The sequence below is a fragment of the Tyto alba genome, unplaced genomic scaffold (assembly GCF_018691265.1).
Source record: "Tyto alba isolate M040663 unplaced genomic scaffold, T.alba_DEE_v4.0 Super-Scaffold_22, whole genome shotgun sequence".
In the NCBI taxonomy this organism is placed as follows: Eukaryota; Metazoa; Chordata; class Aves; order Strigiformes; family Tytonidae; genus Tyto; species Tyto alba.
The window spans coordinates 10,525,391-10,548,525 of record NW_024881296.1 but is presented as its reverse complement, the minus strand read 5'-3'; the positions used below and the strand labels follow the sequence as shown (position 1 = coordinate 10,548,525).

At 36.2% G+C, this 23,135-nt stretch overlaps 1 protein-coding gene across 1 annotated transcript in view; it reads right to left on the bottom strand.

The window, feature by feature from the left end:
- Positions 1-23,135, bottom strand: part of FMN2 (formin 2) — a 178,105-nt gene that overhangs the window by 9,304 nt on the left and 145,666 nt on the right. Inside the window, exon 19 of the mRNA XM_033009292.2 lies at positions 8,011-8,160. Coding sequence (XP_032865183.2) covers positions 8,011-8,160 — 150 coding nt within the window. The remainder of the gene's footprint in view (positions 1-8,010; positions 8,161-23,135) is intronic.

Below are 23,135 nucleotides of genomic sequence, written 5' to 3'. Positions count from 1 at the left end.
TTGCATATGAAAATTGAGGTTGCTCTAAGAGAAGATAGTCATCACCTTCTATTGTTTTTCTTGGAACCGAAGCCAGCTTGCTCTCAAAGAAGCTGGGTGCATTCTGGGCTATTTGGTTAGGAACTTCAACAGGAAATGATAAAGGAAGGGAACAAGACTGGAGGTGAGGTAAAACTGGTAACATAACCAGCAAGCAAAAGAAAGGAAACTCGTGAGTGAAAAGAAATGTGAAACTATGTGTTTGCTGTCAAACATTTTTAAGTAACCGATGAGGTAAAAAGAAGGAAAAAATGCAATGCATGAAAAACAATGAGAAGAATCTTGGTGAACAGACCACGTGGAGAAGGACACTATCTTAAAGAGGATATGGAGGCATAACCTGGACAGATTAATTGCTATGTTGGGTATATCGGGGCTACTACATTGGATAATTGATACCTACAAGATTGGCAGTACAAGCAAAGATGAGAATTGAGGGAATAGAAGAGATCACTAGAAATAAAAGAAAAAAAGAAAGAAAAAAAAAAAAAAAAGTAGAGGTCAGCTGCAGAGCTACAGAATTAGAGATCTCCAATGAAAGAGATGGGAAAATAAGAGGCCTCCAACTTTGTTGCATCAGGTGAAAATAATCATATCAAAAGGTACTCATCCATAACTACGTAATGACTCAAAATAACTCCAGACACAGTGAGGTCTTCCCAAAAGATGTAAAAAACAACCCCTGATGTTAGACTATTCCCTGTACTCATACCATAACACATGTACACAGCCGCACACTTACTCTTAACGGATGTTGTCATTATTATGCCAACTCCGTGCACTGGTTTGGCAAACTCTCAGTAACCAAGGAATTTAACGTCTTCAGTAGTTCAGGATCAGTCTGGCTTACAGTAGATTTTAAGTCTCCAACTTTTGGGGACTGATATTTTAATGACAAATGCTGCTCATTTGTAAAACATTATAATCTTTTATTGCACCTCAAATTCCAAAGTAATCGCTTTGCCTAGGAATGAAAACATTTCACAAGTATAGAAAGTGTAGCACCTCTTGTCAAAAACTCTGTTTAAAATTTTTAGTGGTGTCATTTTTTTTACCAAAATGCAAATATCTACTGAGTATGTTGGCCTGATTTTCATCATAGGCAAATGTCATTCTTTTTTCAAGAAGTGGTAAACAGAAAAGCATTTAAAAACCTGGTAAGATCACTGTATGGTAGGAATCATGGCATCCCATCTCACTCTAAACTGTCACACCCAGTCTGACATTACAGCCATGAAAACAGGCTGCAAACTTCGTTATGAGATGATGATTGGTATCTGTATCTCCTTTTATGCACAACACACACACTAGGATGCAACATAATATGCCAGCATGATACATCGTCATCACCAGGTAAAGAAGAGACTGCTGAAAAGCCCTTCTGCTGTTTATGTGGGGGCATTCTGGAATCTGGCCTTATGCAAGTCACAAAAATTAGGAAAGATCACAGCTTTTGAATTATTTTTTTACTAGATCCTTCACTTCGTTCAAGTTTAGTACTTGTATGCACCAGTTGCCTTACCATTTCAAACAGAAGTATTTGTTCCTGCCTTAAAAAACACAGTATTACTTAAAAATGTTAAACTAAGGTAATTAAAAGTAATTTCCACCCAAGATAGGGCTTGAGAAACTTATCTCCAAACACTTTTATTTTTCACAAACTTTTCCATCAAAAGCAATGCTAAAAATTAAAGTTACTGCTCTCCTCCCCTAACCAAAAAAGAATGGTGTTTTCATTGAAAAAAGGATTAATTGCCAAAGGTGCACAAGGAAGAAGAAGAAAAAAAAAAAGTACTGAAACGCTGAGCAACCTTGTTCAGCTGGACAGCAAATTGTCTCTGTGAGGCAGTGCCTCACAGGACTGTTCCTAGCCTCTGAATCTTTGGTGTGTTTGGGCTTTTTTTAAGTAGATTTTCTGATGCCTCTAACAGTGTTTTCTGGTCAGAAATCTATTTTTTTTAAGTTAGAATTTTGAAATACTCTCAAAAACTGAAGATCCTTTTAATTATTCAATTCAAAGTCAAGTAAGCTGCATTCTATTTTGAAATACCATTGTAAGTTGTAAAACTAAGCCTACCAGCATGCAACTCAGTTGATTAGAGAACAGTAAAGACAGTGACATTAAAATGCCCAAGTCAGAAAACGTATCTACCCATAACTACTCACTAACATAACACTTGGAGCTTTTAGTTGGCATTACAACAGCATGCCAAGCAAACTGTGACCCCACTAAACACGCTCCACATTTTCATGATTTCCCTCTCATGTTGCCACTCCGTATACATTTTTCTTCTCTTTCCTTCCATCTCCACATTTCTTTGCAAGTGTATATTCCCATGTCCCCCAATTTCTCACTCTCAAGTCTGACTCACTGGTTCCTATTATAAGCGTTAACAAAATATCCCTTAAATTACTCTGAGAAGACGTTGCTTGTGCTATGGGATTTAATGCCCTCCTCTGCAAGCAGAAGTGGCAGCTTACCAATATGCTCCTCACTGTGCAACGCACAGATATCCAATGCCAGACTTTAAATTGCTCAACAGCAAGTTTTAAATCATCCTGCCGAGGAGTCTGTAGGGAGACATACCAGTCTTTCTGCAGAGGGAGATCAATGAGCTGTGGAGACATGCTGGCCAGGAATCTCCCTTTCATCTAGATATACACAGTGTGACACACCAGGTGCCAGCTTAACTGCTATTCTTACGGGAACGGGCAACTCTTACATTTGAGAAACGAGTGCATTTTTTTGAGTTTATAGATTATTTTTAATGTGTCAAAGATTTATCGTGGGAGTTAAAGGGTTGAATAAAGTCAGCCAAAAGAAATTCTCAAGTTTAGTGTGATGCAAGATATCAGGGACTTACAGAATTTTACCATCATGTTGATCCTGCTTATGAACTCTCCTCTGCTGGCATCCCTGACAGTCAGTCTCTGTTCAGTGACATGCCTCTTCATAAAGGCAAGGGCCAGACTGAGTTTATGAGCAATACATACTTTATGTACACACTTACAGGGCACCCATATCTATCCCTTTCTCGCGCTCTCTCTCTTCCCACCCTCCCTCCCCCCACTGTCTAGAAATACAACTTTCTTTCCCCTGTTTAGGTAAATCTTTGCAAAGTTGCACAGGCCCTCTGGAACAGCAAACCATCTTAAGAAATGGAAAAATGTCCAGAGCTGGAGCGGACAAACAAGTGTCAGTACCTCGCTTGTACCCAGAGAAAGGGAAGGTGGAACTGTGACCCTGCAAGTATGTTTCTGCCTTATTAACCTGTTTCTAGTAAGATCTGAAATGGCATCTAAGGCCAAATGATATTGATACTAAGCTTGACAGCAATGAAACTTTTCTTTAAAACATAGAAGTCTTAAAGACTGACTGCTTTTTGTTGCTGTAATGAACCAGGATGTATTTCATGGCCGTAAAGAAAAGATGAAGTTGTAGTCCTAAAGATGGATCATTGCTGTCCACAGCAATATGGGATTTGCTGAGAAACAATTGTATTTTTAGCTACCAAGTATTTGCAGATTCCATATTTCACTGCCATACCCAGCAGTTATTTAACTTTTTTGTTTGTCTGTTTTTTTAATTTATCATAACTTTTCAAGACTTCCCTCTGTAGAGTTCTATTAGATGTTGCCTTATGAGCTCTTTTAATCTTTTTATTCCTAGGATAGGCTATCTTTGCTGGTTCCTAAGAAAGTGTTAGGGTCTGTCTGGGCAACAGTTCTGTAGGCCTTTGCTGGCTGTCAAGAAAAAATAAAATACTTCTTGCTCTCACAGAAGTGCTAGACTGGAATAGTGGACTTAACATTGAATATCTCTACCTCAGAGATATAAAGAAACCAGAGGGGGGGTGAAATAAAGACAGAGATTAATGAGAAAAGAGTTAATATAAGTTACTTCGTATAAGACACTTGCTCTCACTAAAGGAGAAAAAAAGGCTGGTGGTGTGATCCTCTATGAGTTTTCCTAAGAAGGTGAGACTTTTGCATAACTGTCACTGCAGCTTTGCATTATCTGACAATATGTATTCAGAGAGCAACATGCATCTCAGGATATGCAACAACTGAAATACATGTATAGATAATGAGGATGCTGATCAGGAACATTGCAAATCATATTCTTTTTTTTCAAACAACACTGAAAAAGTTTAAGGGAAAACACATCAGCTCTACTTGGCTTTCTTGCTGATCACATGTGAAGTGCAAGCTACACTGACAGATACCTTTGAAGAGTTTTTCAAAGTGCAAATGCAAAGCATAGACTACCAGTGACACATTAAATATATAATGAAAGGACAATAACCACAACATTTAAAAACTCAGAACATGCCTCATTAAGTTTGGTTGTGGTTTTCCTTTTTTTTTTTTTTTTAAAAAAAAAAAGTTGCATAACCAGAAAGAAGTTATATCACTTTGAAAATTTTCACTTAAAAGAATACATCTTTAGGATACACATAGTATCAGAAATTTCAGCCTTCACAAAATATTTTTGAGAACTTTATAACCAACCCAGATAATAATTTCTATTGGAATGCTCCAGTTAGCCTTGACTGCAGTATGACCACAAAAAAATAGTACTGTTCAGAAAACCTTTTGGCAGACCTATGCCTTCACAGTAATTTTCAGGTGCATTTTTCTTTTTATTGCTACTGTATTTAACAGTTTTTATCATGCATAATTTTCTCTACAGCTGGTAGTTTCCAGTTCTGCTTTATTTCAAGTGAGAAAACTGAGTAAAAGCAGTAGAAAACTTCAGAAAAATTAATTTGTTTTTCACCTTGCATCATTTTTTTTTCCCCCCTCATCTTCTTGTAAGGAAATACAAAGTCTGACACTTCAGTGTTTATCTTTTGAATATAAATGCCTGGCAAACCAACATACAAGTTGAAATGCCAAATGAAAAGTTTTTAAAATAAGAACTGCTTTCTTTAAAACATACACTTTTAATTTATTAGTAACAAAAGGTAGTACCACCTTAGGAAATACCATCTGTGAAAAGCCTTTGGGTAAATTATTGTAAAACAGTGTGACTCATATTTGCAGAGACTAAATAAGGAACAGCCTCTATTAACAGTCCATATGGAAACTGGAATATAAAATATTCTAGAAACATTGCCCACAGCATAAAAGTTTGTTAAACTAAACACTAAAGTGGAGGGAGAAGAGGCAAAAAAACACTAAAACCAATCAGGAGGTGAGAAAGAAAGATTATTATATTAAAAAAGTGAATAAAGTTATACATTTTATAAATAATTAAAATAATTAAAGTATGCTTCATGAGGCAGCAACCTGGTAAAAACTTCATCAAAGGTGGCATACTGCAATACTTTAAAAAGAAAACTCTCACCGTTTCTGTCACTTGATTTTGCCACCAATGAAAAACTACAGAAAGTTACTTTGACTGTTAGTGTTCTAGCCTGCTCTTCATCTTTAGCAGCAGCAGAACTTTCAAGAACATCAACTAAAGAGGAAAATCTAGTTTCTTGAAATAATAATTTTTATTTCGGTGCCAATGGGAAGATTTCAGATTTCTGTCACCTACAGATCTGTTCATGTAGGCAGAGATTTTGAAAAACACCTTGTTGCACATTCTTACACCTTTGGGCAACACTTGTTTTTCTCCTTTGACTTCTCAATACCAAGACACCTTCACATTACAGCATCTTGTCTTTCACTAAGAAAAGTGGGAATTTAAAATCAAGGAAAAAAGCCTAAAGGACCACTTCAGGTATCAGCTTGAACCATGATTGGAGGCAAAATATTTTCTGCATAAAGACTTTGATAAGACAGTTTTTTTACCAAGGAAGATTCTTAATTTTCAAGAAAATAGCTTGTCTTACTTGGAAAACTGTTACTCCTTCTGCCAATTTGGTCAAAATATTTTAATTCCTGAAAGGCAATGAAGAGAGCTTGACTTTACCAGACCTGAAACAGCACTGTGCCAAACTTTTCTGAGAGGTAAGCACAAGCCAAGACATCAAAGGCTTCCAAATCCTAATCCCTGCCTCAGGTGAACAAACAAAATCTATAGAGGACAAGATTTAAACTTGAGAGACAAGTAAAAATTAAAATTCAAACCAAAAATCTACCTGTGATTTTCAGGATCGATCATTTTCAGTCTTAATCTCAGTGACCTCCTGGACTGAAGTTACATGGTCCTGTCTGTCCCCCTGGGAAAGTTTCCTTCACCCCATCAGCTCTGGGTCTGGGTTTGGGTCTCTCTGCTCTTCTGCCTCGGGATCTCTGTTTCTTTTCCCACTGCAGGCCCTTTCTCACTGTCCTTTCCCTTCCCTCTCACATCCTGCACCTAGAGTCATTTTTTATACATGTCCAGTTCCTTTCAGGCTAATAATGTCCTTGCCCTAGAAGAGACCAGCTGACAGCCACTTTTATTCTCTGCTGCTTCAACACGTCCTCTTAGCATACACATACAACGAACTGAAAGCATCAGAATTAGATGATTGTATCACAATCCCATTCTTCTCTTAAGCTTTCGATGTATGAGAAAAATAGGAGGAAGAAGTTTTGTGATTATTTAGTTAACGTCTTTTAAAGAAAAATATTTTGCAGCAAGAACACTCTGGAGGATTTTTGTTTGTTTGTTTTTAGAAAAATAGCCTAGTATTTTGGAAATGAAAGGACATTTTTCTTAAATCCTGTTCTATAAAAAATACAAGATTAAATTAACCTGTATTAAGTTGGCAGCTAAATCCCTGTATAGGAAACCAAAGATAGTATTTAACTGTCAACTCAATTCCAAAGAGATATACTTAATTACATAAAATTAAGTTAGACAGTCAGTAAAATGAAATAGATCCCTGGAGAGCTGCTGTACTGTGCTAACATTTGCACCACACTCTTGCAATAGGAACAGAATCCAGTTTTCTTAACTGTGAGACTGCTTGTTCCAAAATGTATCCAACTTAAACATGTATGATATACATGACATTGGCCATATAGATGCCTAAGGAAAGTTTTCAGTAACTTCCTAAACCAGTAATCTGCTCTCTAGGACAATGACATAGAAGGAGTGGTCTTGAAAAATAGGCCTGTTCTTGTCAATTTACCTAAAAACAGACTTGCATCAGTCATTTAATGAACATAAAGCTTCAATCCTGTTAATGTTAAGGCCCAGAAGTAGCTTCATTATCTGTAAACTGAGGTCACTTGAGTTGCTAACAGATGTAGGCTTATATAACAGTGTTTACAGTCTTCATGTTTGTATTTGTTTAATTTGTCTTTATACAGCATTTACTACTTTTAAAACAACTGATTAATTCTTGGCATAATTTTTATAAGCAAAGGGTGACCACAGTACAGTATCTGCATGCAGATGAAAGCAAGCTTCATAGTTCTTCTAACACATGGATCAAACAATATGACTAATTTTACAAAACTGCTGTCTCATTTCTTTATGCCATATATACCACACATGCTCATGTGCATGGGCTCTGATTTGCAATATGGTTCAGTCAGAGACTTTTCTTAATGCAGGATCAATTGACTTTTTCCTTCTGTCTTCCTGCTTCCCTTCCTTTTTCCCAACTTCATTAGACATATACTTACAATATGTCATGTCTTGACATGTCTTTACTTGTTTTCACTAAATATGCTAATGGTAAATCTTTAATCAACTTTCAGACGTGAAACAAGTCCCTGATTCATTGGATTCATAGTGGCACAGTAGTTACACGCTCTGCCAAAAATGTTGTTCAGGTAATCAACCTGAAAAACTTTAGCACAAACTAATATTAATGTCCTATTCAAAAGTTATGATGATGGAGGGGTGGGGGTGTGTGAAATACGTTGTTTTTGTTTTTTTTTTTTTTTTTTTAAAAAAAAGACTGAGAAAAATCCAAAAGGCATATAATAGGTTGTGTGCTAATGGATTGAGGCTGACTGGTTTCTGTGCAATTGCTCCCAGTAACATTCTCTGGGAAAAGCCTTTGAACAAACAAACAAATGTACCTTTCTTGAAGAATAAGTTTGTTTTCCTTCTTCCAGAAGTCTTTGAAGTCAGAACTGAATTCATGCCAAATACTGAAGAAAGAATGTGGGGACACCTCTTTCTCTCCCATTTTTGGTTTCATACAGAAATAGGCAGCAGTTTCCAAAAAGCTGTCAAAGAAAGCAAAAATGGCAAATGTTTCAGTACCCACTGATGCAATTTTTTCCTTTTCTCTCTTACTTAACACTGACATAGTATTTAATTATTCTTGGTAGCAGATCTAAAATAAAAGAATAGGAAAACATAACAGGTCTGAGCTCTTCATATACAGATGGATACACAATATAAGTAAGATGATTCTTCAGCAAAATTGGGATCTGGAATTTATCACAGGTTCTGGTTTTGACCAAAATATTTTCCATTTCGAAAGCTAAACTGCACGCTCTGTCCACAGCCCTGCAAATCCAGACATCCACACCTCCCCATGTACTGCTTTTTCTGTTGAGTTTAAAGCTGTTTTCAAAACACATAGTCAAAGGCTATAAAGGACTGTAAACAAGGTTCTTCAAGTTCTGTTAGATCTATACTATGACACAATAGGGTGGATGGGTTAGTTTGACGCCTACACATAATTGTTAAAACTCAAACCTGCTGTGTACTAAACAAGAAATGACACAACAGAAAACTGGGCCAGTAGCAATTGTGCTAGAAAACAAGTGCCCATTGTGACTCTACCTGAACAACTGGACAACCTCTTCTGAGCACAGCAAAAGTAAACACAAAAGCTACACCTCAAGTGAGAACTTCTGCTGAAATGCAAAGGTTGTATTTCCAACACCGAGTGAGGGCTGCAATTAAATTTAACAGATTTCTGAGTTTTAATTACTTCTATGTTATTTCAAATTTTAAAATATGTAGGAATGTTACAGGAAGCTACAGAAGAATGTTTTCAAAAATTAATTGCCTGATTAACTATTCTTCCATTTTATTTTTTGACCTAATGTTTTGTAAATACTGGGGCTTTTAAGAACATTTTTCTCATCTGAGGCTCAACATGGAAGCCCCTGGAGAACTGCTTATTTTATGGAAAATTCTATGGAAAGCTGTCTCCTGAAATAGAATTGTAGAAGCTTTGCTGACTGTTCTATTACTAGTCATCAAATCCCATAATAATTTTCTATGAAATACACATCACAGTTTTAATCACTTTAATTACAGGAAAAAATGCAATCCCAGTTAAATGCATGGAAATATCATTTTAGTCACAGAAGTTGTATCTTCATTAATGGATTATTGTAACTGGAGATAGAGTGCTTTGGTAGTTGTTGTAATTTAAAGTATGTAATGGTGACAATAATATATAAAGATTCAACCATTCAGAAGGGGCAATCTCAAAAAGTCTCTGTGAAACTGTTTTCCTAGTTTTCAAAACTCAATACTCCAGTTGTTTTACCCAATGTGAAAAATAAATGTCTACATAAATTATCCTCTTTCTGAATAAAATAAAGCCTACAGCTTAAAAACATCAGTTTACGTATCAAATTCTACACACCTTTTCTCTTAATTTGTAATTATTTTTTCCATCTGCTGAAGCAAAATGAAACTGTTGAACAACAAAAATGCAGCTCAGAAAACTATAAAAGACAAACACATCCTCACTTTTTAACCCATCGTGTTGATACTCAAATGCCACCTTACCTGAGTGTACCATTTCTTCAGCTCTCTCAGAGAACAGAGTGCCATGGTAAGCTAAGTCAGCACTTGGTTAATAAACAGAATGTCTTTTTTTGTGGCTGGGTTTTGGTGGTGTTTTGTTTTTGTTTTTGTTTTTGTTTTTTGTTTGTTTGTTTGTTTTGTTTTGTTTGTTTTTTGTTTTTGTTTTTTTTTTTTTTCCAAATGATTTATAGATGAGTGATACTACTGATTAAATGTTCCATTTTACTTACCTATTTACATTTTTCCTACAGTTTTATACTGGGGAGAATATTTATCATCTATCTTGCGGTCCCACAGGTCTACTCAAAAGGGGTATCTTTGACATTCATCATTTTCAACTTTTTACAAGACTGCAAAGATATCAGGGGGATTGGTTTTTCTCCCAGCCCCTTCACACAAACTTACAGCTCTGGAGCTGGCTAGTGGGAAATTCATATAAAAGGCTCATTTGATTTTTCAGAATCAACTGGCAACATTTTTGAAGGAACATGAGGAATACAGGACAAGGGAGAAATCTGGAGGTATCAGCTGAGTCAATGGCTTATTTTTAAGGCAGCTCTTTGAATGAAGGCCATTAATGATTTACAGAACACTGAAAGATCAGAAGTTCAAATAAGAAGCCTTGTTCTGAGAAACATGTCTTCAAACCACTCTGCAAATTACAAGAATGTGAAAAGAATTTGAGAGTGAATGGCCATCCTAAGCAATGCTTTTAAATTTGAGGAACAAGCTACAACTCCTTCACAGGAAAACACCCCAAGAAACAGGAAGACAAGACAAAATGAAATTCATGCTGTACAGAAGAATGTTCAAAATGCCAAGATAAACAGCATGAACATTTACTGGAGATGTAAAGGCTTCCATTACTCTTCAGTTATTCCAACCACCCTCTGGGAGCAGAAGGAGATTGCCAATGTCTTTTTCTCTGGTGACTGAAAATTTCCCTGAGGACCACTCATATAACCAGTACAACCTTACACGTGCATACAGATGTGTCAGTTGTAACTTAATTTCTAGGTTTATAGAGAGAAGAGAAGTGTTCAGCCAGGTTGCTTGCCTCCCTGACAGTTACTTTGGGAGGTAAGGAAAATAAGCTGTTTGTGAAATGTGAAACAGCAGCAGCATAGCAGGTTGTCATTGTTAATACGTCACACCTTTCTAATGCCCAGTAACAATGCACAAGACATCAGCTGCAACACAGTAAGACTTCAGGGCACAAATCTCCATGAATCAAATATTTTTTCTATATAGGTAGATCAAACAGTCAAGACAGTTACTATGTTTTTTTCCAACCAGAGAGGTCTACCCTTATTTAGCAGTGAAGTCTCTTAGAGTACATTTAGAAGACATATGGAAACCTGCTTGCTATACATTTGATGCTGTCATTTTTGTAGTACAAGACAAAGTGGCATAATTCACACATGAAAGTCAAAGCAAATAAAGTGAATCCAAATGCATCAAATAATAAAACATGCACAGCAATAAATCCTCTATATTAACATGCTCTTTAAATATCTGATTTGGAAATGTTTACATATGTCAAACTAGACATGTTTCACAGCTGATTGCAGGAGGGGACGCACGCTTTAAATACAAAGAGAAATTTGGATAATGTTGCTATAACCCCAAGACCAGATATCATCCTTTCAGATTTCAGCCAGGCAGCAAATACCTTCACTGGTGCTTCTCAGTGGGGCAGCCCATTCAAATTTTCCTGTTGATTCTTCAGCAGATTTTGAAACAAAACATCTGCAAATACCATTGATACTGTTTCTGACTATATGTGCAGGCACACAGACATTTTGAATCAAATAAGGGACTAGAGTTCAGAAGGCTTTTGTTCCTATACCCAAATTAATTTCTCCATCATAAAACCTTGGGAAACTCATCTGACTTCTCTGGATTTCATTTCACCTATCTGCAAAATGAAACGTTTATTACCAAACAGGTGTTGTAAAGCTTGTTTAGTGTCCATTTCCCAAGTGAAAAGGTTCTTTTCCATACTCTTAGTGGGTGTCTTAAAAGAATGTGCATTAGAGAAGAGATAGCAGTCATGGAAGAGGGAAGGAAGGGCATGTGAGTTATTTTCAGGGATTAAAAGAAGGTCATTGGCTTTGCTTCAAACAGCCTGACTTTTCAAGCATGATTAAAAATAAGGCAGTGATGTTCACACCACTGTCTTATCCTGACATGGAAAAAGCCAGAATTCTTTAAACAGATTTCAGACTGGGTCTCATATTCCTCATGCTAGCCCTGGAGGAGAATTAAATAATATTAACTCTCTCAAAACAGTGGAAGAGTTGCTTATCCCTGACAAGTAAGGACGAAAGTAAGATCAAGATGCTCAATTCCTTTTCTCCTTTTTTTGTCTTCTAATTTCCTTGGTTCAAGTGTTTGTGTAATTCAGAAAAATCACAGCAGACTGAGATGACTGAACTCACTGCTTACTCAAAAGTGGAAATTTGATGAATGAATCACTAGATTTTTCTCTTTGCTCCCTTGTGTACAACTATGAGACTATGTAAATGATTTTTCTATTTGGAGGGAAAGAAGGAATGGATGCACTAACAGCCAAACCAAATTTAATCATAGGAGAAAGAAAAGAAGCCATTCACATTGCAAATGGCTCACTGACAGCATTTCTAGCTAATAGATCTGATCCATTAGGAATATTTTAAGAGCAGCTATGGATTATTCAGGTTTTTTCCATTCCATTCCGAAGCCAGTTAGCAAGCAGTTGCAGACTATTCTGATTCAAGTCTGCTGCGTGCAATGCATTGGGCACTTTTAAATACATACAACATATGTTTGTATACATGCACGTAGGTATGTGAATTTCTGCAGTAGGTGCAATGGACAGCAGTAGTTTCATGTTAGCATCATTTGATCAGGCTTCCATGGCCAAACAAATAGCAAATTAACCATAGGTACAGACATGCCCTAGCTGACCTTTCTGAGAAATGGTGAACACACACACACCCCCACACACCTGGCTTCCCCATACAACAAACCTCATCAGAAAAGAAAAGTTTCTACAATTCTACAAGAGAGATTCTGTACTGTTTAACAGATTATGTATTTTGGTTGAAGTTCAAACCTGGATATTCTTGACTACTTGGGTTTGGCTTTATAAATTGTTAAGCATCATTTATGTACATTTGAAATTAGGAACAGGTAGTTTTAGCGGTGGTACTGTGTTAGTTTTCTGAAGCAGTTGTGTTTCAGAAGCAGTTCTGAGTCAGGCAGGAGCTGCTAAGGTACATTTTAGTTTGATTAAAGTCACAAGTAAAATTTAGAACTGAGAATAGTCTACCAAACGAAAGAAGATAAAAAAGGGAGAAAAGACCATATGTGCCTCTTAAAACTTTAATTCTGATATGACATATATTTAAAGCCAAACTGAACTGGCAGGAATATAAGCCTGTTCAGAGTGTTGATCCTGAATTGATGACTACATAGGGAAGATGAGTACAGTATATAGATAACAGTACTCGCTTCCTGAAAAAGCTAATCATATGAATTGTCATATTAATTCCTCTTTTGTTTTATAAAGATGAAAAGGCTTGGTACATATTTTCTTTGTGTTTTCAACATCTTAAAGCATTAACAATAGTTAGTCTTAAAACAGAATAGCAGACAGTTCAACAAAGTCACATAAAATGGAACTAACTAGCATCCTGGTTATTGAGGTAGCGCAAGGCTGTGAGGAAACTTAATATGCATGATATCCTAAGAAGCCTCTCATTTTCTATTGGTATATTTTGTTGAGGGCCCTCTCTGCACTAGAACATTTTTTAAAAAAACAGCAGTGAAGAAACTGATGTAAAGTATCATTGCCTCTCCTCAGTGCTGTCCTTTGTCCTACATAATTAGAAGTGAGAAAACATAAACAGTATAATTCAAAATATCTACTGCCTAGATGTTGGTCAGGAATTTCTTGGGGTCCTTCCCCCCCCCTCCCCCCTTTTCTTTTTTAAGGAAGAAAAGTGTCTTTCTTATATTAAAAAGAAAGTTGAGATAATATGCCAGTTTAAGTCAGCTGCCAGAATTATTAATCTCTTCTTTCATTTGCCAATTTATATTGTGTAACTATGGATTTTGTAATATTGTTCCTTAGAAAACAAAGGTCTCCAGAGATTTTTCCTTTCCTCTAAAAAAAATCTGCCAAACATTCGCAATGTTTTGGATCCTAAGTCATCTCCCTCATCTCTAGTCCCTTGCCTCCTATAAATTCATATTAAACAGAAAAGTGTCTTATTGCTCCAGCTAGATGAAAATTTAGAGCTCCAACAACAACAAAAAAACGCCTCTACCTTTGAGGTACTATTTTTTCCCACAGCAAAAGCCCAACAAAAAACATCCAGTGTCAAGAACAGGAAATTGGGTTTTGACAGGCCAGTCTGCCTTGTTCATGACAATTTTGACACCACCACCATCCTCTCCCCATATTAAGGATGCTTTATAGCTTTAATATTCATCGACAATGATCAATATTATCAGTTGTACACATGGATTAGGAACACAAATGCACAATTTACATATTTTATACTTCGTGGCATACACTGAAGGCAGAAGACCCAGTAAATGAGGCAGAGCATACAGTGCAACAAAGACTGTTATATTCAATAGGGATTATGAATATAACCGTGCACTTAAAACAAGTGGTTTAGGAAAACTAAAATTTTTAGAGGACTGATGAACTCATGGAGTTAGCAACGAACAAAACCTTCACATATCAGATTGCCATTTCAATCTCAGTTCAAACTGTTATATCAGGCGCTTATACTTACATCATTCAATGGGTGGATAGTTTTTTAGTCCCGTCTTTCAGGAACAAAATCCCTCATAACAGGGGTAGAAATGTAGCAAAATAATATGGCCATAAATAATTTAAATTATAGTTTTGTTGGAAGTTGAACTTGAGAACTGAGAAATTCACAATCTGTTTATTTTAGAAATTAATTTTATCAGGTCCAGATTAAGGTATATTGATTGGGCATGATGAAGAGATTTGCCAAATGACTTCTTGTTGCTTATCTATCTCTTCTGGAAATATGAGGCAATCAGGGATCACAGTTAACACTACATCTTAAAAGTACTCAAGATTTTCCTTCTCTGGTTTTATTTTTACTTCCTATTTTTATTCTCCTCCTCTAAAACACTAGGCTACAGCCTGTTCTCTCTATATGTTTGGGTTTGGTTTGGGCTTTTTTTTTTTGCATTGCTCTGATACAAGTAAATGCTCTACTGACATAACAATGCCATGTTTTACTTGAGGTGGCATAAAATTAGGTTCTAAATTATGTCACAAGCAGGATGAATCTATCTTGGCAGACAGAATTTTCCTCGTGACAAAAAAAAACAGAGAGTTTAAAATGCCATTCTGAATGGACTGAGTCAGCATCCAGCCATTTGAAAATCAAAAGTCAGGAAATGTAGGTCAGAAGTACTTTTGCTACCTTCACTATATCATGTACAAAGTATTCATCAGCCACAGCACACCCAGTAATTGGGGTTTATGTGAACTCAAATTCTGTTATGCATGTTTAGAGGTTATGTCTCTGCTGAAGAATATTATTCAGATTAAAATATGAGTTGAGATAATACATTAGAAACAGAGCTAACATTGGATTCTTTGTCATCTCTGACAACTGTATTCTAAGAAGCTAGTCAGAGGAAAAAGCAAACACATTTTAGCATGCCTCTCCTAGTGTATTTTTAATTTGCATGTGCTTTCTACTGTCATTTTAAAATGACAATTTTATATAGGTCCAAACGTCTCAAAAACTTAGCTTGAAGTATTTACAGTTCCATAGATGCATTGGTGTTAGCTGCAATCCATCCTAATCTTCATACTTTGCATGAACATGTAGATTCTCTTTCTCAGAGTTTAATTCTTTTAATTTTATGTTAGTGTGGACATCACGCCCATGCATGCCAGCTAAGCTGTTATGCAGACACATGGATAGCTCTGTGATAAACTGGGCATATACAGTATGAGCATGCATAAAACAATGACATGTAATTGTGTGCACTGGAAAGTCATTTACAAAAACACACTCTAAAAATAACAAATGAAATCAATCTACAGGTCTGATTGAGAGTATTATCATGTGCACTTTCTATTTTAGTGCTCAAGTGAAAATTAGGTTTCAGTTTATATTCTTTGAAAATTACAGAATAAAAATGTTCTGAAATATTGGGTATTATAGAACCGCCCAGAGTTTTAAATGTTTTTGTGATGCAGTTTCATCTTAATCCTTTGGGGTTGCTCTGAAGAGCATTCTTAAACCAATGTACAAGAGCTTTCCCCTTAACATATATGAACACAGGATTCCTTAATATCAAAAGCCAGTAGAACTATGAACTGAAGAAATCCAGCCTTTGTAGAAGAGAGTAACACTCAGAAGGGTTTTCATATTCTTAGAGTCAATTACAACAAAATCCCATGGAAGTAAATTGAAAATTTGGGTTGAAGTCTTGGATTGAAAAGGTCTTTACGTACATTTTTCAAATATTATACAATTATGATTGAACTCCCAACTTTCCCCAATATATTCTCATTATAATAGTGACGGTATCTTTGTTTAGGTGAGTAGAGAGGAAAAAATGGGTAGCATTTTCTATAAGAATCAAGTTTAAATGAAAAGGTGACAGCCATTGGAATTGATAGAAAGATTGTAATAAATAACCATAACGCTCTGGATATTCAAATCATCGATATTCACACATACAAGCAAAGCTAAACTGTATTTGTTTAGCCCAAGAACACACTCTCATGTCTGGAGGAGCTGTTCCCATTCCTTCCAAGGATTACACAAAGGTTCCTGGTGTTTCTGGGCCAAGGTGACCATTTCCCTAGTTGTCTCCTTTGGGGTGGAGAAGGAACCTCCTCAACAGACTGATTAAGGCAGAACTGTCTTTCAGGCAGCAGTTGAGAAAAGAAGCAGGTGCAAGTTATCTCATGAGGAGGGTTCATTTAAAACTAAGTGCAGAAGGGATCTGGTTCACTAAAGCTGTTCCTGAATCTAGCTTATTAAGGAAGACAAGAAACAAGGCTGAGGAACAAACTGAGGAAGAGTAAAGAGGCAACACTTTTTTCCTAGTCACTTAACCTCCATTTATGAGAAGCACAGTGGGGTTTCAGCAGTAGGCTGAGGCAAGCTCTCTACTGAGAACGGGCTGATGGCAGCTTTCCATCAGATGGAAATTATCATGGAAGGAATGACCTATATTGTATAAATTATTACTGGATAGTTCCCAGATGAGTTACTGCAACTGTGACCTAATTAAACCACATCCCTGATGTTCTGCTTTGCTACTTGCATATACATGACAAGAGCAATATAATATAATAACCTTTAAAGTAAATCTTAAAATACAGCAAGGAAGAAAGGAACAACTGTAGTAGCAAATCAACATAAGAGAGTAAAAGCAGAAGTGTTATCCACATTTAAGTCACAGTCATGGCAAATGCAAACACTATACTGCGAAGGTCTAACCAAACAGCTCAGGAAGACAACATGATGAAAGAAAAAAACCCTACTGAACAGAATCAGAAGCTGATGCACAATGGATAAGCACTGGATCTAATCACACGTACTCGCACACAAGCCTTTTACTTCAGCTGTAACAGCTCTAGAGGAATATCTTGAATTTTTAAGGACTACTCAGTGAAACCACCTGCTGGACATAAACTGGAGGTCAAAACTTCGTGCCATATTTAAACATTTTAATTTCTGTATTTTTGTCATTAATTTTATTAGTTACATGATTCTTCTCTTAGTTTTTTTTTTTTGTTTTTGTTTTTGTTTTTTTTTTTTTTTTATCCTGAATTTAATGCTACAGCATTAGTTTTAGGTATGATCAGATCCCAGTTATTTTAACTATATTGTTATCAGGGTGTTACTTAGCTGTATCGTTATCAATGCTAGTTAGCTATGTAACTGTATTTGCACCTTAAATTAATATCCTTTATCTTTTACTGTAAGATCTAAGAACAGGTCCTCTACCTAAACTGTAGAATAAGTTGCATAAAGATGAGTTTACATTACAGAGTATTAGACCTCTGAATTGCACCCCAGTCTGTTAGAAGTTATGTTACAACTTTTCATACTAGCACTGAATGCCATTAAGTGCAAACTAATTTAAAAGCAATTTTTTTTTTTTTTTAAAGCAAGCAGCCCAACATCTTTAAAAGAAACAATAATGCTCTTACAGACAAAAATCAATTGTGCAAGTGCTTAAGGACTTGCAGTTATTTAGCAAATATTTTCAGAAAATGACTAAGACTTCATATCTTTCACGGGAAGATCAATTACCCGTATTTCAGAGAGCCTTTCAGACATAACTAAACTTCTGGCTAAGTTTCCATTACTGCGTATTTACAGGCCTTGATATTTTGTCAGAGACAGGATACTAAACTAGAATGATCCAATCTGTTTAATAGTCTGTAAGCTTCTTCTATACACATTCCCTTTGCTCACCAAGTATTTACTTTTTGCTGATCCAACTAATGTACACCTACAGTCTGAAATGTATTTCCACGAGCAATTCAAGTCTGCATGCTGGGAGCCACACAGCGAGAAAAGAGACCTAACAGTAGAAGAACCAACAAAGGATGATGGCCAAAGAGTACTGAAAGATGACGTCCAACAGCATATTCTTGCCTTTCAGTTAAAAGTGTTGTGCTGGATTTTTTTAAACTACATACCTCTCTCCATTATGAGCTTTTCACCACTTTATTTCAATCATTAACTCAATTTTCACTTTAACTTTACAGTTCACTTTTGGAAACAATCCAAACCATTGTGTGGAGGGTAGCGAGGCGGGAAGAACATTTACTGTTTTAAAGGATTACCAGACTTAGGTGATACATTTCTAGGTGTTGCTTTTCAGCAGTGCCATTGTACCATATTGTCTGCTATTTCTCTAAGTGTCATCAACTTGTCAGCTCATAAGCAGGTGTAAAGCTTTGTTCCTCCTCAAGTCTCATGTTCAGTGGAGCCAATGGAAGTCTGTGAAGAGTGTTGTGGCAGGGGTACTTTTTTGCAGGGAATTTAAAGGTAAACATTTCTCTTCAAAATTAATGTCTTTTATCGCTACAGCAAAGCAAGCAACAATACACTGCTAAATGGATTATTAAAAGTCCTGAAAAAAGAAGAGGTGCCTGGGAAGCTGCAAGCAGGAAGCACTTAAAAGCATAAAAATCACTGGAATGTGCAAGTAATGGGAGCAAATTATAAAATAAAGCAAATAAAAATATCTTGACATAGGAAGATGAGTGTTCTATACCCAGCCACACACATCCCTAATTCCCCAGTTGATACGTCAGAAGGCAGAAAGTCTTCTGTTTGACTTTTTATAAAACAAATATATATCGTCATAGTGTACTGAGATTTACTAAGGAACAGATTAAATTCTTAGATTTGCTAGAATCAGTGATGCACACAATGCTATGATAGTGAGTGGCATTTCTGTCTATCGAGTCCTCATTAGGCATCACAGCAGGAGAAATGGGTGAACAGTTTCACCCCAAATCAAGCCACCATTATATGGGTCTGTTGTCTTAGTGATCTATGTTGTCACTTCAAGAAGGGCTGTATACTCTCTGAAATATTAGGAATAAAAGGATCTGTATTGTTCTCAAGAGATTCTCAGCACACATTGCCTCTTATATGAGTGCAGTATGAGTAAATATAAACTGAGTAGTTTTAAGTGCTACTGCACTGAATTTAAAATCTGATGCTTCATTGTTTGACTGAGAGATAGCAGGAAGAATTGAAGATTATCTGACCGTATCACATGTCTAAAACAAACCTCTCCAGTTCAATTTGTGAATGATACCCGACGTGTTATTCGAAGAGACAGATCATTGCAGGTAGAGGGGAAGAAAAAGAGAAAGATCATCTTAACTCTTTCAGCAGGAGAGAGATCAGTGTTAACAGTCTGGATTTATTTTCTTCTAAAAAAAGACCCTAATCTGGAAGCTTTTCAAAGAGATCAAAACTCAATACTGGGTACGGTATTGTAAGAAAGTAATAAAGCTACATGCTATTCCTTCATAGCTATTCAGCTGAACAGAGGTAGCCAGGCAGAGAATTTGGACCTTCAGCTCCACTGAATGATGTTTATGGTAATTCTAGTCAGGTTGTGTAGCTGTTTCTTCTTCAGGAACGAAGTGCAAGAGGTAACTAGCTCATTTCTGATTATAAACCAGCAAGATTATATCGCTGCTGTTGCTCTTGCCTTTTATCCTAGCACAATAAACAAAACATCAGTTATCATATTACTTTTGACAATAATTTTGATGCAATATTGGTTCTTACTTGCTGTGGATACTGTGATCAAATTCCATCTTATTCTAAAATCATATTAAGCATACCTGCAAACAATAGTGCTTCTAATTTTTTCTTTCTGCTTAAAAAAACTCACATCCTGAAAGATTAGAGATAAAGTCAAGTAAATGAAAATACAGAAAACACAGAACGTATTTGTTGCTTGGTAGAAAGCGTGCTGTATCTCCCAATTTTCAAAGATGCTAAATCTTAATTAAAAACTTGTTTAAGTGTTATATATAGCAGTGTGAACTGAGCATATAGCTATGCATCTTGAGACAGAGGACATAAACGAAAATGAAAAAAAAAAAAAGTGCCAAATTTTGAACTCATAAAATATAGAAGCATCTCTTTCTCCTTCCCCCCAAACCAGTGATTTTTACTTTAACTTGTCAAGTACTTCACAGCTTCTCAAGTATTTAGCAATGATGATCTAATTGGAAAGTGCCAGGTTCTTTTTTATTACACTTTATCAATACTGTTAAGGCAATGACGTAATTGTTTGGGGTTTGGTGAAGACATTCCATGTCACTTCAGTGTTAATACCAGGCTGGAGCCTTCCTTGTCTGCCTGTGTAAGCTAGATAAACACAGACCTGTGTGCTTTCTTCTCATCTCAGGATACTTACTCAGAGAGATCTTGGAACATAAGCCTATTGAGAGCTAAACATTTCACTTTTCATTTTATCCATGTGCCAGAAATTCATTCCTTGGATAAACACTTTACATACTGACACTCTTAAAGTCACTAAACACGATAAATAAAGAGAGAATACATCATTTCAAAACTGATTAAACATTTTCTCACTTGTGACAAATGAACAGCTATACACTGTATGGAGTCCCTGAAGCAGACATTCCATTTTCTTTGTCTTTATTTTGTGTGGAAGATTAACTTTCCATTTCAGCTCATCTATTGCACAATTCAGCTTTTTCTAAAATACACATTGCTGCATTTTCCTCAAAACATTATTCATTTTAGAAGCATTTTTGTTGTTATTGCTACAAGAGCTTTTCTTTTAGACTTTTGTATTTTTATAGAGATATCAGCTTTAATATTTTGTGCCCAAACCAACAACAACAAAAAAAAAATATTGTTTTTACTGAAAGCTAAGGAAGTGCTATCGTGGAGTAGACCTGAGCTTATACATGGGCTGAAGTTACCCACTTCAAAAAGGAAAACCCAAGTGCATTAATCACATTAATTTTGCTCCATCTATTCCATCACTTTTCCTTGCACTACTTGCTTGTCTAGTCATCCTATGCACTGCTGTTCTACCTATGATTAGCCAAATGTAACTAATCTTTTATTTAGCTTTTTAAGCTCTCACCTTTTTCACCCACCCCCTGCCAAAAAGGATCCCAAGTATTTTATTCCTAAACCCAACTAAAGATCTTAGTGGAATAAATACAGATAATACTAAAACTATACCATGAAGCTGTCTTCAGTATTTTAACGAATACCACTAATCTGATTAAGAATTTCAGTGGGAAGGTAGAAGGAAGAACGAGAAATGTAGCCTAGATAATAGTAAAAAATAACTTTGTCCTAAAGTTGTCCTAGCATAATTTCTCATGTGTCCACAAAAGGTTTTGCATGTGATGTTATCCTTGCTAGATATTCACAGTAGGGGAACAATGACGTTGAATTTTCTTCTTTGGCAAACTATTATGTAGAAGAAGCTGCTGCACTCAACATAGGGGGAGAAGAAATAATTAGGACAAGTCAGAAGGAGCAGAGACCAAGCTGAATGAGAACCCAGTGAGCAGTTTGCTTTCTTCCTCCATACTGTGTGGATGCTAGGTATACCAATAGTAAGTTTTTGATATGATGGTTCCAATGCAGTCAGGGAAAAAAAATAAGCACGGAGAGTGAATTAGAAACCAGAAGACAGTGACAAGTCACAAGATTCCTGAACAGTCTTCAGATTCCCTTTGTCCTAACATATCAGGTAGTCTAACCCATTTACCACAGGAGAAACAGTTTCCTTAAAAAAGCAGTCAGAGATCACAAAAATCTCTTCTCCTAACAGCAGTTTCTCCTCTCAAAGTTTTATTGCAAATGAGATTTTTAAGGATAAGAATTATGTAACTCAGCAGTTAAACAAACCTAAGAAATGGCAGGAATGCCTTTCATATGTATACTTAAGAAAGAGGTATGACACTAAGCCAAAGCAATACTCCATTTGTTCCATTTTTCCCATCATGATCCCGCATCACAGATGTACCACTCCAGGACCTATCATCTCCTTACAGGTAAGGAGGGAGCTTCTTGCGGCAGAGGAACATCCACTCTCCCCTTGTGGGACTATCTTTTAGCTACTATCTTTAGTACATGGCCCAAAGGAATAGGGAGAAAATGTGGTGCTGTACCAGGAAAGATGTCAGCTGCACTGTGGCATTAAAGCAGGTAGCAAATTTGGGCATCGAGGCCACAGGATGGTTAACAAATCGTAGTAAAAACTAGAACCTTTTAGAGTGGTATATTTTATTGGAATCCTATTGAGACACTTCCCAGGTCTGAGAACATATAATGAATATGTTCATTAGCATATATCCAGTTGCAGCTGTAGCTAGCACAAAAATGAAAATGCTATTTTTAGTGAAAGAAAAACAAATGCAGACTGTCAGTTTCACTAAGTCTGGACTATTAATGGTGTGTGTCATATTTTGGTCTTTTGCTGGGACACATAAAAATCTGTCCCATTTAAACACTGCTTCTGAAGAACTTCTGGAGGACACTGCCAAAAAATCAGAAGAAACCACAAGTTGTGCAATGCAGCGAAGTTCCCAATTTTGAAAACTCTCAACTGCACACATCTGTAATGAAATTTAATGAGGTATTTTGTTTTCTGCCACAAAAAAACTATTTGAAGATCTATTAGCAATTCACAAAGGAAATCACATTTAATTATACATATCATTAGTATATTAAAAAACAAATTTCCATTCTTTATCTTAAAGCAGACATTTTATAAGCACAGGAAGTGGTAGCTAACGAATAATAGATCTCTGGGGAATGCTATGTGTCTGTCAAATCACCATGATTCCGGTGTAGTATGAAAAGTTTTCTCTCAGTCCAAATGGTATATT